The 14,275-nt window shown below is 43.4% G+C and overlaps 1 protein-coding gene across 1 annotated transcript in view; it reads left to right on the top strand.

Moving 5' to 3' along the window:
- The window catches only part of LOC311111937 (ankyrin repeat and IBR domain-containing protein 1-like), a 69,880-nt gene that overhangs the window by 36,370 nt on the left and 19,235 nt on the right, over positions 1–14,275 (top strand). Inside the window, 5 exon segments of the mRNA XM_084154866.1 lie at positions 182–326; positions 1,215–1,381; positions 10,450–10,538; positions 11,874–11,920; positions 11,923–12,012. Coding sequence (XP_084010992.1) covers positions 182–326; positions 1,215–1,381; positions 10,450–10,538; positions 11,874–11,920; positions 11,923–12,012 — 538 coding nt within the window.

Below are 14,275 nucleotides of genomic sequence, written 5' to 3'. Positions count from 1 at the left end.
GCCGTTTCTCTGTGGTTTCTTCATTGATTTGAACTTAGTTGGTTTTTCAAGGTGTAAGTGTGATTAATTGGACAATAGGGGAAGATAAACCACTAGTAGGATACTTAACCTTAAGCGTGTGTCTCTGTCTCTGTGTCTGTCTGTCCGTCTCTCTCTGTCTCTGTCTCTGTGTGTGTGTCAGGTTTCTGAATCTGAAGATCCAGGAAGGGGAGGCTCACAACATCTTCTGCCCGGCGTACGACTGCTTCCAGCTGGTTCCTGTGGAGGTCATAGAGAGTGTCGTCTCCAGAGAGATGGACAAGCGCTACCTGCAGTTCGACATCAAGGTACATGTAGACGCACATGCGCGCCACACACACACACAAGGAAGTACACAAGCTACACCAGCAGGCAGGCAAACTGAAAAGGAAGGAAGATTATTTATTTCTCATTGAATGTCAAAGCTGTATTCAGTTAAACATGTATTAGTAAGGAGGAGAGGAGACATCTACTGCTGTCCCTGACCCTGACCATATAACTATGAGACCGTACACACAGTCTCTGGTGGTTTTACATGGACAACAACAACGGAACTCCTGATCTATTCTGAGACTGACCTTAAGACATGACCTAACCTCTCCCTACCTACCTACATTGTCATGGAAACATCAAGTCTTATTGGGTGACATGGAGGCTGTGATTGGTTGGTATTTTCTGGGTCAGAGGTTAATGACTGACAGAGTGATTGGTTGGGAGGATTGCAGTTGGACCTGTGGTGCAGTCCAGTTTATAAATGAGTCAGGAGTCACGACCCTGGTGGAGAAGACTAAAACAAGTATAGGTGTATTCTGGATGAAAAGGGCCTGTATTCATAAAGCCTCTCAGAGTATCAGCGCTGATCTAGGATCAGGTCCATTCATTGTAATCTAAAAGGGGAAACTGATCCGAGCTCAACACTCCTACTCTGAGAAAACTTTATGCATACAGGCCCAGATCAGAAATGGTTGTTTTCCTATTTTTGGTGCTGACCCTAACAGCAGGCGGTGCTGACCCTAACAGTAGGCAGTGCTGACCCTAACAGCAGGCAGTGCTGTAATGAACCCGCAGTCCTAAGTGGCACAGATGTTGCAGTTTAGAAATGTTTCAGTTATATTGCAAAACACTGCTCTCTCTTCCTCAGTTCTGTAGCCAAATATTGATACTGTATTCATGTGTTTTTAATTTTTCCTCCCCAGGCGTTTGTGGAGAACAACCCAGCTATCCGCTGGTGTCCCAAGGCGGGGTGTGAGCGGGCGGTGCGTCTCTCATCCCAGGGTCCAGGTAGCAGCTCCTCTGACCCCTTCAGTCAACCCCTCCTCAGAGCTCCTGCTGTGGACTGTGGCAAGGGACATCTCTTCTGCTGGTCAGTTCTACTCTGATCTTCATACATCAGCTTATAAAGGTTTTTTAGAGAATTCATATAGTCTTCATAAGCACTACATAGACTGTGGCAAGGGACACCGTTTCCCTGGTCAGTACTGCTGCTCTGTGTTCCATAGGGGTCATTATATGTGATGCACTTGGAACAACAGCTTATAAAGACTTCATAGAGCATTGATCAAGTCTTCATAAGCATTACATGCATAGATCAGGGGCTATCTATCGACTGTGGCAGAGAACACCTCTTCTGCTGGTCAGTTCTGCTGTTGTCCACCGGGGCCATTACATGTGTTAAAATGTAAACTAACAACGGCTTAGAAAGGCTTTATAGAGCAGTACGTAGGCGCTTCACAGATCATTCATAGGCATTACATGCTGCGCTGCACTACACATCTCCTTTGTCAGCTGCTCTTTGTCAATAGGGAGAACATACAGATACTGGCATAAATATACATTTGTACATTTGCATTTTAAAATGTAAAGAATGTCTCTGCTGTCAATACTTTATTTTCATGTAGGCTATGGTGCCCTGCAACATTCCATAACATACTTAGCATAACTTATTTAACCACTGTAGTTCTTCTCCTGCTATTAATGTCAACTCACCTGTTTCTCCTCAGAGAATAGGATTAGAATCTACAGGTATACGTTAGGGATTAGACCTACCTGTACTGTGGCCCTCCCCTCTCTCTCTGTCCCTCGCTAGCTCACAATGAAAGATGCAAGTGTTTCTGTTCTCGGAAGTACGGCAGCTAATCAGTCTCCTCCGTTCCAAAATGACTGAATCTCAACACTTCTTCCGCTAGGAATCGACTCCTTTATTTCTGCTAAATGTCTTGGTATTTAACAAATTTTAAAGTACCTTTTTAGGAGAGCGTGGTCTGCGCGCAGGCAGATCGAGATTATTTGATTGACAGTTCTGGTCCCCTAGTGATGGACGTTAGTCCCGCTTCAGAAACGGCATTCCTTAACAGACAAGTAAAATGCCCGTTCAGTCTCCAGAGAAGATGTACCCTTCCACACAAACAAACATGCCATAACCAAGGGTGCTTTCAAGGGTATATGACTGCGGCAGATAACTTTGTTGTCCGGCCCTAGCAGTCATACAGGAGTAATAGGACTATTATTCTGTGTTGTGAATTGATGTGGGATTTTATATTTTCTTATCATTTTAACAGAAAATGTTTAAACGTTAAGAAAATTGTCAATTTGTCCCATCCCTAGTATACATGCCACTCTCTTCACACCTGGTTCAGCTTGCCATGGTTCAGCAGGCCATCAACCCTTAAGGAAGTTGGCTAAGGAAATATAATGTGTGCTTGCATGTTTCCAGCATCCCATTGTCTCTTTCTGCATGAGGTTTTTGAATGTGCGTGTGTGACTGTGTGTGCATACGTCCCCATTGCTATAAGTGTGTGTACACATTCTCATCTAGTCTGTGTTCATATTGGTCTCTGTGTACTGGGCCTGGCTGGCATGGGAGCAGGCAGAGAGTGGTACCACCTCTGGCGCTCCACCTTCTGTCCCTACCAACAGGGTTGGGCCGTATCCAGATTTTCTTATCGTGATACCGTCCTTCTAGCATCCCGGGATTTAGGGTATTACCGACTTAGTACACAAGGGGGCGCCAAAAAAGAAAAGCCCATTGGGCGTCTATTACCAGAATGCTAACAAAATTAGCACAAGTAATAGCGAATTTGTAAAGAATTTCAATGGAGGCTGCTAGCTAAACATGCTAATGAGCACAAATGAAAATAAGCGAATTGCAAAGACGCATAAAGTTATACATATACAGTGGGGAGAACAAGTATTTGATACACTGCCGATTTTGCAGGTTTTCCTACTTACAAAGCATGTAGAGGTCTGTAATATTTATCATAGGTACACTTCAACTGTGAGAGACGGAATCTAAAACAAAAATCCAGAAAATCACATTGTATGATTTTTAAGTAATTAATTTGCATTTTATTGCATGACATAAGTATTTGATCACCTACCAACCAGTAAGAATTCCGGCTCTCACAGACCTGTTCGTTTTTCTTTAAGAAGCCCTCCTGTTCTCCACTCATTACCTACATTAACTGCACCTGTTTGAACTCATTACCTGTATAAAAGAGACCTGTCCACACACTCAATCAAACAGACTCCAACCTCTCCACAATGGCCAAGACCAGAGAGCTGTGTAAGGACATCAGGGATAAAATTGTAGACCTGCACAAGGCTGGGATGGGCTACAGGACAATAGACAAGCAGCTTGGTGAGAAGGCAACAACTGTTGGCGCAATTATTAGAAAATGGAAGAAGTTCAAGATGACGGTCAATCACCCTCGGTCTGGCGCTCCATGCAAGATCTCACCTCGTGGGGCATCAATGATCATGAGGAAGGTGAGGGATCAGCCCAGAACTACACGGCAGGACCTGGTCAATGACCTGAAGAGAGCTGGGACCACAGTCTTAAAGAAAACCATTAGTAACACACTACGCCGTCATGGATTAAAATCCTGCAGTGCACGCAAGGTCCCCCTGCTCAAGCCAGCGCATGTCCAGGCCCGTCTGAAGTTTGCCAATGACCATCTGGATGATCCAGAGGAGGAATGGGAGAAGGTCATGTGGTCTGATGAGACAAAAATAGAGCTTTTTGGTCTAAACTCCACTCGCCATGTTTTGGAGGAAGAAGAAGGATGAGTACAACCCCAAGAACACCATCCCAACCGTGAAGCATGGATGTGGAAACATCATTCTTTGGGGATGCTTTTCTGCAAAGGGGACAGGACGACTGCACCGTATTGAGGGGAGGATGGATGGGGCCATGTATCGCGAGATCTTGGCCAACAACCTCCTTCCCTCAGTAAGAGCATTGAAGATGGGTCGTGGCTGGGTCTTCCAGCATGACAACGACTCGAAACACACAGCCAGGGCAACCAAGGAGTGGCTCCGTAAGAAGCATCACAAGGTCCTGGAGTGGCCTAGCCAGTCTCCAGACCTGAACCCAATAGAAAATCTTTGGAGGGAGCTGAAAGTCCGTATTGCCCAGCGACAGCCCCGAAACCTGAAGGATCTGGAGAAGGTCTGTATGGAGGAGTGGGCCAAAATCCCTGCTGCAGTGTGTGCAAACCTGGTCAAGATCTACAGGAAACGTATGATCTCTGTAATTGCAAACAAAGGTTTCTGTACCAAATATTAAGTTCTGCTTTTCTGATGTATCAAATACTTATGTCATGCAATAAAATGCAAATTAATTACTTAAAAATCATACAATGTGATTTCCTGGATTTTTGTTTTAGATTCCGTCTCTCACAGTTGAAGTGTACCTATGATAGAAATGACAGACCTCTACATGCTTTGTAAGTAGGAAAACCTGCAAAATCGGCAGTGTATCAAATACTTGTTCTCCCCACTGTATAGTAGAGAACCAATATGGATTTTTTGGGGGTCAAGGAGGCAGATGGCCGATATTTTAGGCCGATATTCAATATCATTCAATTAGAATGCCAGACCCATGGGGTGGCGCACAATTGGCCCAGTGTCGTCCAGGGTAGGGGAGGGAATGGCCGGCAGGGATGTAGCTCAGTGGGTAGAGCATGGTGTTTGCAACGCCAGGGTTGTAGGTTCGATTCCCACGGGAGGCCAGTATAAAAAATTAATAATGTATGCACTCACTAACTGTAAGTCGCTCTGGATAAGAGCGTCTGCTAAATGACTAAAATAAATCAAATAAAATAAATAAATAGAAAAATGACAAACTTTCCCAGAAAAAGCCATGTGTGCATTAATACAAACAATACATGTGACTTTGTTTTTACCAATCTAACTACATAACAACATAATGGTAATAATGTTATTTGAATGGTAAATCTCTTGATAAACTGGGTAAATTAAGATGGCATAGTATTTATAAAGCCCTTTTTACAACATCAATTGGCAGAAAGTGCTTATACAGAAACCCAGCCAAAAACCTCAAACAGCAAGCAATGCAGATGTAGAAGCACGGTGGCTAGGAAAAACTCCCTAGAAAGGCAGGAACCTAGGAAGAAACCTAGAGGAACCAGGCTCTGAGGGGTGGCCAGTCCTCTTCTGGCTGTGCCGGGTGGCGATTATAAGAGTACAGGCCATTCTGGCCAGATCGTTCTTCAAGATGTTCAAACGTTCATAGATGACCAGCAGGGTCAAATAATAGTCACAATGGTTATAGAGGGTGCAACAGTTCAGCTCCTTGGGAGTAAATGTCAGTTGGCTTTTCACAGCCGAGGGTTCAGAGGTCAAGACAGCATGTGCGGGGAGGGTCAAGAGAGAGGGTGATAGGGGATAGTCTAGACAGTAGATCCGGGACAAGGTAGCAAGGTAGACAAAGTTATCCCCGGACAGGGCCAACCAGGCAGGATATAACCCCACCCACTTTGTCAAGCACAGCCCCCACACAACTAAAGGGATATCAACAGGCCACTAACTTACTACCCTGTCAAAGACTCCAGCCACCCTAGTCATAGACTGTTCTCTCTGCTACCGCACGGCAAGCGGTACCGGAGCGCCAAGTCTATGACCAAAAGGCTCCTTAACAGCTTCTACCCCCAAACCATAAGACTGCTGAACAATTAATCAAATGGCCACCCGGAACCCCCCCCCCTTTGTTTTTACACTTCTGCCACTCGCTGTTTATTATCTATGCATAGTCACTTTAAGCCTACCTACATGTTCAAACTACCTCGACTAACCTGTACCCCCGCACATTGACTCGGTATCGGTACCCCCTGTATATAGCCTCGTTATTGTTATTTTATTGTGTTACTTTTTATTTTATTTTTTACTTTATTTTATTTAGTCAATATTTTCTTAACTCTATTTCTTCAACTGCATTGTTGGTTAAGGGCTTGTAAGTAAGCATTTCACGGTAAGGTCTACACCTGTTGTATTCTGCTCATGTGACGAATAAGATTTGATTTGATTTGAGACGAGGCCGATTATAGCCTACGAAGATCTCCCCAACCGCACGTGCCCAAGGACAGAAAGGATGGGAGAGCTTGAGCAATCCAGTGACTCAGCCCCCGTAATAGGGTCAGAGGGAGATAATCCAAGTGGAGAGAGGGGAACTGGCCAGGCAGAGACAGCAAGGGTGGTTCGTCACTCCAGTGCCTTGCCGTTGACCTTCACACCCCTGGGCAACACTACACTCAATCATAGCACCTACTGAAGAGATGAGTCTTCAGTAAAGACTTGTGACCGAGTCTGCGTTTCTCACATGGATAGGCATACCATTTCATAAACATGTAGCTCTATAGGAGAAAGCCCTGCCTCCAGCTGTTTGCTTAGAAATTCTAGGAACAATAAAGAGGCCTGCATCTTGTGACCGTAGCGTAGGTGTAGGTATGTACGGCAGGACCAAATCAGAGAGATGGATAGGAGCAAGTCCATGTAATACTTTGTAGGTTAGCAGTAAAACCTTGAAATCAGCCCTAGCCTTAACAGGAAGCCAGTATCAAAAATACATTTAGGATTGTTTGTATTCTCCTCAATCAGGTTGGAAAAGTAGGCTGATCTGGCAGCAGTAAGGATATTGCATGGTATCTTTCCAAGCTAGTCGGAAGACTTCCAATTTGGTGGAGTGCCATTTCCGTTCCAATTTTCTGGAAGCTTGCTTCAGGGCTCTGGTATTTTCTGTATACAAGGGAGCTGGTTTCTTGTGACACGTTTTTTGTTTTTAGTGGTGCAACTGCATCCAGGATTTTACGCAAGGTTACGTTTAGATCCTTGGTTAGGTGGTTAACTGATTTTTGTACTCCGACGTCCTTGGGTAGGTGGAGGGAGTGTGGAAGGGCATCTAGGAATCTTTTGGTTGTCTGAGAATTTATAGCGCAGCTTTTGATAATCCTTGGTTGGGGTCAAAGCAAATTATTTGTTGCGATTGCAAACGTAATAAGATGGTGGTCCGATAGTCCAGGATTAAGTTGAATCAGGAAAGTTACAACTGGGGTTGAATTGAAAACCTACAGGAGGGTAGCACTCCAGGACCAGGGTTGGAGAGCCCTGTCCTATCTGATATCTTAGCAACATGTTTATCTAGCCAGCTAGCTAGCATAGTAGCTTATATAGCTAGCTAGATAACACCACAGATGAAAGGGTTAGATATCATAATCTTTGATAGTAGCTTATATAGCTAGCTAGATAACACCACAGATGAAAGGGTTAGATATCATAATATTTGGTAGTTGCTAATATAGCTAGCTAGATAACACCCCAGAGGAAAGGGTTAGTTATCATAATCTTTGATGGTAGCTAATATAGCTAGCTAGATAACACCACAGATGAAAGGGTTAGTTATCATAATCTTTGCTAACAGGTCACATAGCTACTATATCTGCTTAGCTAGCTAGCTAGCTTATTGCATGCATGTCCGGGCATGTCGACACAAGCCTTATTATTAGTGAACTAAACTAATATTTGCAACAGGAGTTCGATTTTGGTCACTAGGGCAATGGGCCTGCTTGGAGCAGACGGGCCGAGAACGGAGAAGAGAAAAAAATGCAAGGAAATCAAAAGATAGCAGTGGCAGCTGTACAGATAACTCATCCAAAGGGCTTTGACATCTTAAACACGGCAGAAAGCGAACACAATATGATGCCTTATTAATTCAGCCACTTACTTAGATAACTAGCAAGTCAAATCTAGGGGTCGCGTTAATGCAGAATTCTTTGTTTTTCATGCAGGAAAAATAGATAAAACGCATAAGAAATGTCTTGTTGAGTTTTGGAAACGCAGATGTAAAATGCTTCTTATTGTAATTTCTGCTCAGCAACAGACTGTTGCGCTTCAATTGCACTTCTCCACTCGGATGAGAATTCACACAAACTGGCCTTCTATCAGCAGACAGCCTCTCCGTGTAGCCAGCTTACTTTTCTGTGGTAAAATGCAAGATTAACTTTAAGCAAAACATTAGGAAATGTAGCTGGCTACATTCTTTCTATGATAAATATTAGAAATATGATGGCTATGCATAGTTTTACAATAAAAATACTTTTATTTTTCATTGTAAGGTCATTTACTTGTGTGGTTGCCACTCAAATAGCGTTGCACGTCCCTGATCACTCTATTGAAGCAAAAATACACTGTTGACTTTCAATATAAAATACGATCCCTGTCAATACACAGCTGGACTCACCTGCTCCCGCTTTCTCCTGTTGTGCTATTTACAAACAAACACGAGACTGGCTCAACTGTTCTGGGGAACAACGGTAAGATTCATAATGTAAAATAATGTGACGGGTGAAATGAAGAACGCGATCTGCTGTATATCCTAACGTATTGCACAAGTTGACTGCAGGGATTTACTTAAAAAGTAGCTGCAAATATAAACGTTTAGTTTCAACGGTATTGAAAAAGCATCCCGTGGCTATTTCCGAATACCCCGGTATATGGTATATATTGTATACATCCCAAGCCTACCGACCAACACAACCATGGCCCAGCCCTGGCCCTGCTCAACATATCCCCAGGTTCCCAGTGATGCCATGACCCTCCCAATACATCCTCACGCATCAATGCCCTCTCCTCCTCCACCAGTGAAAAACACTGCTGCTTTCAGCCATCACCCAGACAATTATAAAGTAATGTTCTTGTCCCTTATAATGCAGTTCTGCTGGGGAACATCAGTGTTATCAAACACATAGCATTTTAAAAATATATATATACAGGTAACTGCCAAAATGTGGTCCTCTATAGCTCAACTGGTAGAGCACGGCGCTTGTAACGCCAGGGTAGTGGGTTCGATCCCCGGGACCACCCATACGTAAAAATGTATGCACGCATGACTGTAAGTCGCTTTGGATAAAAGCGTCTGCTAAATGGCATATTATATTATTGTTATATTATATTATTATTTATTATATTATATTATTATTATAAAATAAAGGAAACACCAACATAAAGTGTCTTAAGAGAGCGTTGGGCCACCACGAGCCACCAGAACAGCTTCAATGCACCTTGGCATAGATTCTACAACTGTCTGGAACTCTATTGGAGGGATGCGACACCGTTCTTCCACGAGAAATTCCATCATTTGGTTGATGGTGGTGGAAAATGCTGTTTCAGGCGCCGCTCCAGAATCTCCCATAAGTGTTCAATTGGGTTGAGATCTGGTGTCACACACATACACACATACACACACACACACACACACACACACACACACACACACACACACACACACACACACACACACACACACCCTTTAAGCACCCCATGCTCCTTCGAGACCCCTCTTTCAAAGTCACTGAGATCTCTTCTAGCCATGGTAGTCAAAATAAGGGGCAACTGGGCATTTTTATACATGACCCTAACATGATGTGGAAGCACCTGCTTTCAATATACTTTGTATCCCTCATTTACTCAAGTCTTTTCTTTATTTTGCCAGTCACCTGTATATATTTATTCAGGTAAAACATTTTTATATGTATTTCAAGTTATTACACATTTCATGATTTAGAATTTCAGATTACTTCATACAATTACATACATTTAGATGGGTCGGGTACATTCAAGGTCAAGGACATTTTTACATTGTTCAAAGGCAGTGTTTCTCAATCCTGGTCCAGGGGACCCAACGGGGCGCACCCCCCCAGCCCCACCCCCACACCCCCAGCCCCACCCCCACACACCCCCAGCCCCACCCCCACACACCCAACCCCAGTGATATGTTTGACGATGAGTTGAATAGAGCTAGGGATCTCAAAGCATTTTGATTCTGCATTCTATCCTGTCTATTCATTGTCTGTTTGTAAACACATGCATCACTTAGATTAGTGGTAGAAGAAGTAACTGTTCTCTTATCTTCTTAGAACACAAAGATGTTCCATACTGCATTCTATGGTCTGCTACTTTCATGTCTGTGGTATCTGAGTAATGCATGGGTTGTGTTCCCAGACAGAACATTTATAGACAAGTGGTATAAGGAGTATGACGTGTCTGGAGGGTAAACTCTACTGTCTGTGTCTGTCTGTCTGTCTGAAGTGTTATCATAAGTGGGGTAAACCAACACCATGTCTGTCTGTCTGTCTCCAGGGAGTGCCAGGGAGAAGCCCATGAACCATGTGACTGCCAGACATGGAAGATGTGGCTGGCTAAAGTTACTGAGATGAGACCCCAAGAATGTAAGCACCTCTACTATTAATATATTCGTTTTCTAAAGAAAACCAGTATACTTCTTAATCTGTTGTTGTTGTGCGTCTCATTCTCTTTCACCTCTGAAGACTGTTGATACCCCTTCACACACTGTGGCTTCTGGCCTTCTGCAGTTACACATTACAACATTCTACCTGTGCCTTTTGACTGAAGCAGAAATATTTATGAGAGCAGTTTAGTCACCCAAACCGCTTCCTACTGAGGGAGCCAAAAGCCCAAATGTTTGTTTCTGTGTGATGATATGAACACGCTGCCTTAACAGATATCAAATAAACTCAAAACAAATGCAGCTGTATCAGGTCAGTGCTGCTAGGCTTGATATCTAGCATCCATTGATGGACCGTTCAGTTCACGGACTCAAGTCCTTGTCTGTGTCTCAAACACCACCCCTATTCCCTATATAGAGCACTACTACCAGAGCCTATATAGTGAATAGGGCGCAATTTGGGACTCAGTCCTGCTCACATCACCACTTCAGATGCTAGCTACAGACAACACTAGGTTTCAGATGCTAGCTACAGATAACACTAGGTTTCAGATGCTAGCTACAGACAACACTAGGTTTCAGATGCTAGCTACAGACAACACTAGGTTTCAGATGCTTGCTACAGACAACACTAGGTTTCAGATGCTAGCTACAGATAACACTAGGTGTCAGATGCTATCTACAGACAACACTAGGTTTCAGATGCTAGCTACAGATAACACTAGGTTTCAGATACTATCTACAGATAACACTAGGTTTCAGATGCTAGCTACAGATAACACTAGGTTTCAGATGCTAGCTACAGATAACATTAGGTTTCAGATGCTAGCTACAGATAACACTAGGTTTCAGATGCTAGCTACAGACAACACTAGGTTTCAGATGCTAGCTACAGACAACACTAGGTTTCAGGCAGGAATAAAAGTAGTTATTGTTGTGCTTTAAACCATTCTCCCCATGTGCTTTTGTTCTGGTTTTAAAAGCTGTCACGGTTCCATTCTGTTCAGTCAGTGATTTTCTCAAATGGCACCCTATTCCCTACATAGTGTACTACTTTTGACCATAACCCCTATTTGCCCTGGTCTAAAGTAGTGCACTATATAGGGAATAGGGTGCCATTTGGGATGCGGCTAGAGAATAAAGGCGCAGTGTTTCAAAAGCAGTGATTACCGTCAGCGTGAATGGGCTATTAGAGAGAACAAACACACACACACGCTGTAGGTTGTAAGAACACTACCACTTTTTCCTCTCTGACTCCTGAGCTGTGGAATATGCCATGTTCAGTTAGTGGTCTGTTGTGTTGTTGTTTTCTGGGAAGTGGCTGGTGTGAGTGAAGCCTATGAAGATGCAGCCAACTGCTTGTGGTCTTGTGGTTACTCACAAACGCCAAACCCTGCGCCAACTGCAAGTCCCCTATTCAGAAGAACGAAGGCTGCAACCACATGCAGTGTGCTAAGGTAGGTAGGCCATAGTGTCCCAAATGGCACCTCACTCCCTATATAGTGCACTACTTTTGACCAGAGTCTGTGGGCCCTGTTCAGAAGTAGTGCACTAAATAGGGAATGGGGTGCCATTTGGGAGGTCATCAGAGTTGGGAGGATATCAAACTGAGGAATGTTATAATGTTAGATACGCCAGAGAATGTATTTGAGACCTAGAGTTATCTGGAAAATGCTGTTTTGCTATGGTCAGGGAAAGTAGGGCAACTCTGTGATGGTGTGGAGCTCTAAGGGTCTAATCATGTTCAACCCTCTGAAACTCTTTCTCTTTATATACAGTGCCTTCAGAAAGCATTCATACCTCTTGACTTATTTCACATTTTGTTGTGTTACAGCCTGAATTCAAAATGGATTAAATATATATTTTTCTCACCCATCTACACACAATACCCCTTAATGACAACGTGAAAATATGTTTTTAGAAATATTTGCAAATTGATTGAAAATGAAATACAGAAATATCTCATTTACATACAGTACCAGTCAAACGTTTGGACACACATACTCATTCCAGGGTTTTTCTTTATTTTTACTATTTTCTACATTGTAGAATAATAGTGAAGACATCAAAACTATGAAATAACACATATGGAATCATGTAGTAACCAAAAAAGTGTTAAACAATTCAAAATATATTTTATATTTGAGATTCTTCAAATAGGAACATTTTAGTAAGCAACTCCAGTGTAGATATGGCCTTGTGTTTTAGGTTATTGTCATGCTGAAAGGTGAATTTGTCTCCCAGTGTCTGTTGGAAAGCAGACTGAACCAGGTTTTCCTCTAGGATTTTGCCTGTGCTGAGCCGTTGACAAGCATACCCATAACATGATGCAGCCACCAGTCAGTGATGTGTTGTGTTGGATTTGCCCCAAATATAACACTTTCTATTCAGGACATAAAGGTCATTTCTTTGCCACATTTTTGCAGTTTTACTTTAGTGCCTTAATGCAAACAGGAGGCATGTTTTGGAATATTTTTATTCTGTACAGGCTTCCTTCTTTTCACTCTGTCATTTAGGTTAGTATTGTGGAGTAACTACAATGTTGTTGATCCATCCTGAGTTTTTTCCTATCACAGCCATTGAACTCTCTAACTGTTTTGAAGTCACCATTGGCCTCATGGTGAAATCCCTGAGGGGTTTCTTTCCTCTCCGGCAACTGAGTTAGGAAGGACGCCTGTATCTTTGTAGTGATTTGTTGTTTTTTCCTTTCTCAATCCATTTTAATTCAGGCCCATTTTAATGATTGAATAAGTTAGTTGTTAATGATATACCCGCCATGACACTGATGACCACCGCTGTATGAGAAGCATGTCTCCAACAGCCATTAAAACATGTCTCACGTTCAACACAACCAGAAAGGAGAGAAGAGATGTGTCACTAGCCCTGTGTCACATCCACCAGTGCTGCTCATCTGTGGCTGAAGGAGATGAATAGGTATGTTGAGAGTAGAGAGACACGGGCCTTGGGGACTGTCGTCAGCTCTGTACTAGCCTGAGGGCTGTAGTGACAGGCCTGTTGTACTGCATGATGTTGTAGGGCTGTGGTGACAGGCCTGTTGTACTACATGATGTTGTAGGGCGCTCTCTCGCTCGCTCGCTCCTCCTCCCTCTGTCACTATATACTATAGATTATCTTGAGTGTCATTGAAGTCCTGTCTCCTCAGGACAACAGTGGTTTCAGCTGATGGCTTTGTGTTTTAGCTTCCTTTACATTGTCACCACACAGACAGCAAAGCAGTGTTTCTAGTGGGAATCACCTAGGGCTGAATAGGATTGTAAATCATGTGGAAAGGTAGTAGTGTTTGGTGGTTTTAACTCTAGTTGGATAGACCCAGAGGGATAGATCTGGATGCAGTGTGTAAACGGATGGAGTGACTCCTGGTGGCAGATCAAAGAACACATAGAGACCATTGATTAGTTTTAAGCCACAGGGGGAAACTCTTGTTGAGTCCGCGTTCCAGCCCCTCTTAGATTCAGGCCAGCTACTCAGCCACAGACCATCTTTGGCCGGCTCCCATATGAGTCCCTGGCTTTAGCCATGCAGAGGTTAGGGCCTTGGTATTTCCTGCTGCTGACTGACTACCTTTAGTAATGCAGAGGTTAGGGCCTTGGTATTTCCTGCTGCTGACTGACTACCTTTAGTCATGCAGAGGTTAGGGCCTTGGTATTTCCTGCTACCGACTAACTACCTTTAGTCATGCAGAGGTTAGGGCATTGGTAT

The sequence above is a fragment of the Coregonus lavaretus genome, assembly GCF_964263955.1.
Source record: "Coregonus lavaretus genome assembly, chromosome: 3".
Taxonomy (NCBI): domain Eukaryota; kingdom Metazoa; phylum Chordata; class Actinopteri; order Salmoniformes; family Salmonidae; genus Coregonus; species Coregonus lavaretus.
The sequence above is the reverse complement of the archived record's forward strand: the minus strand, read 5'-3'. Positions and strand labels throughout refer to the sequence as shown.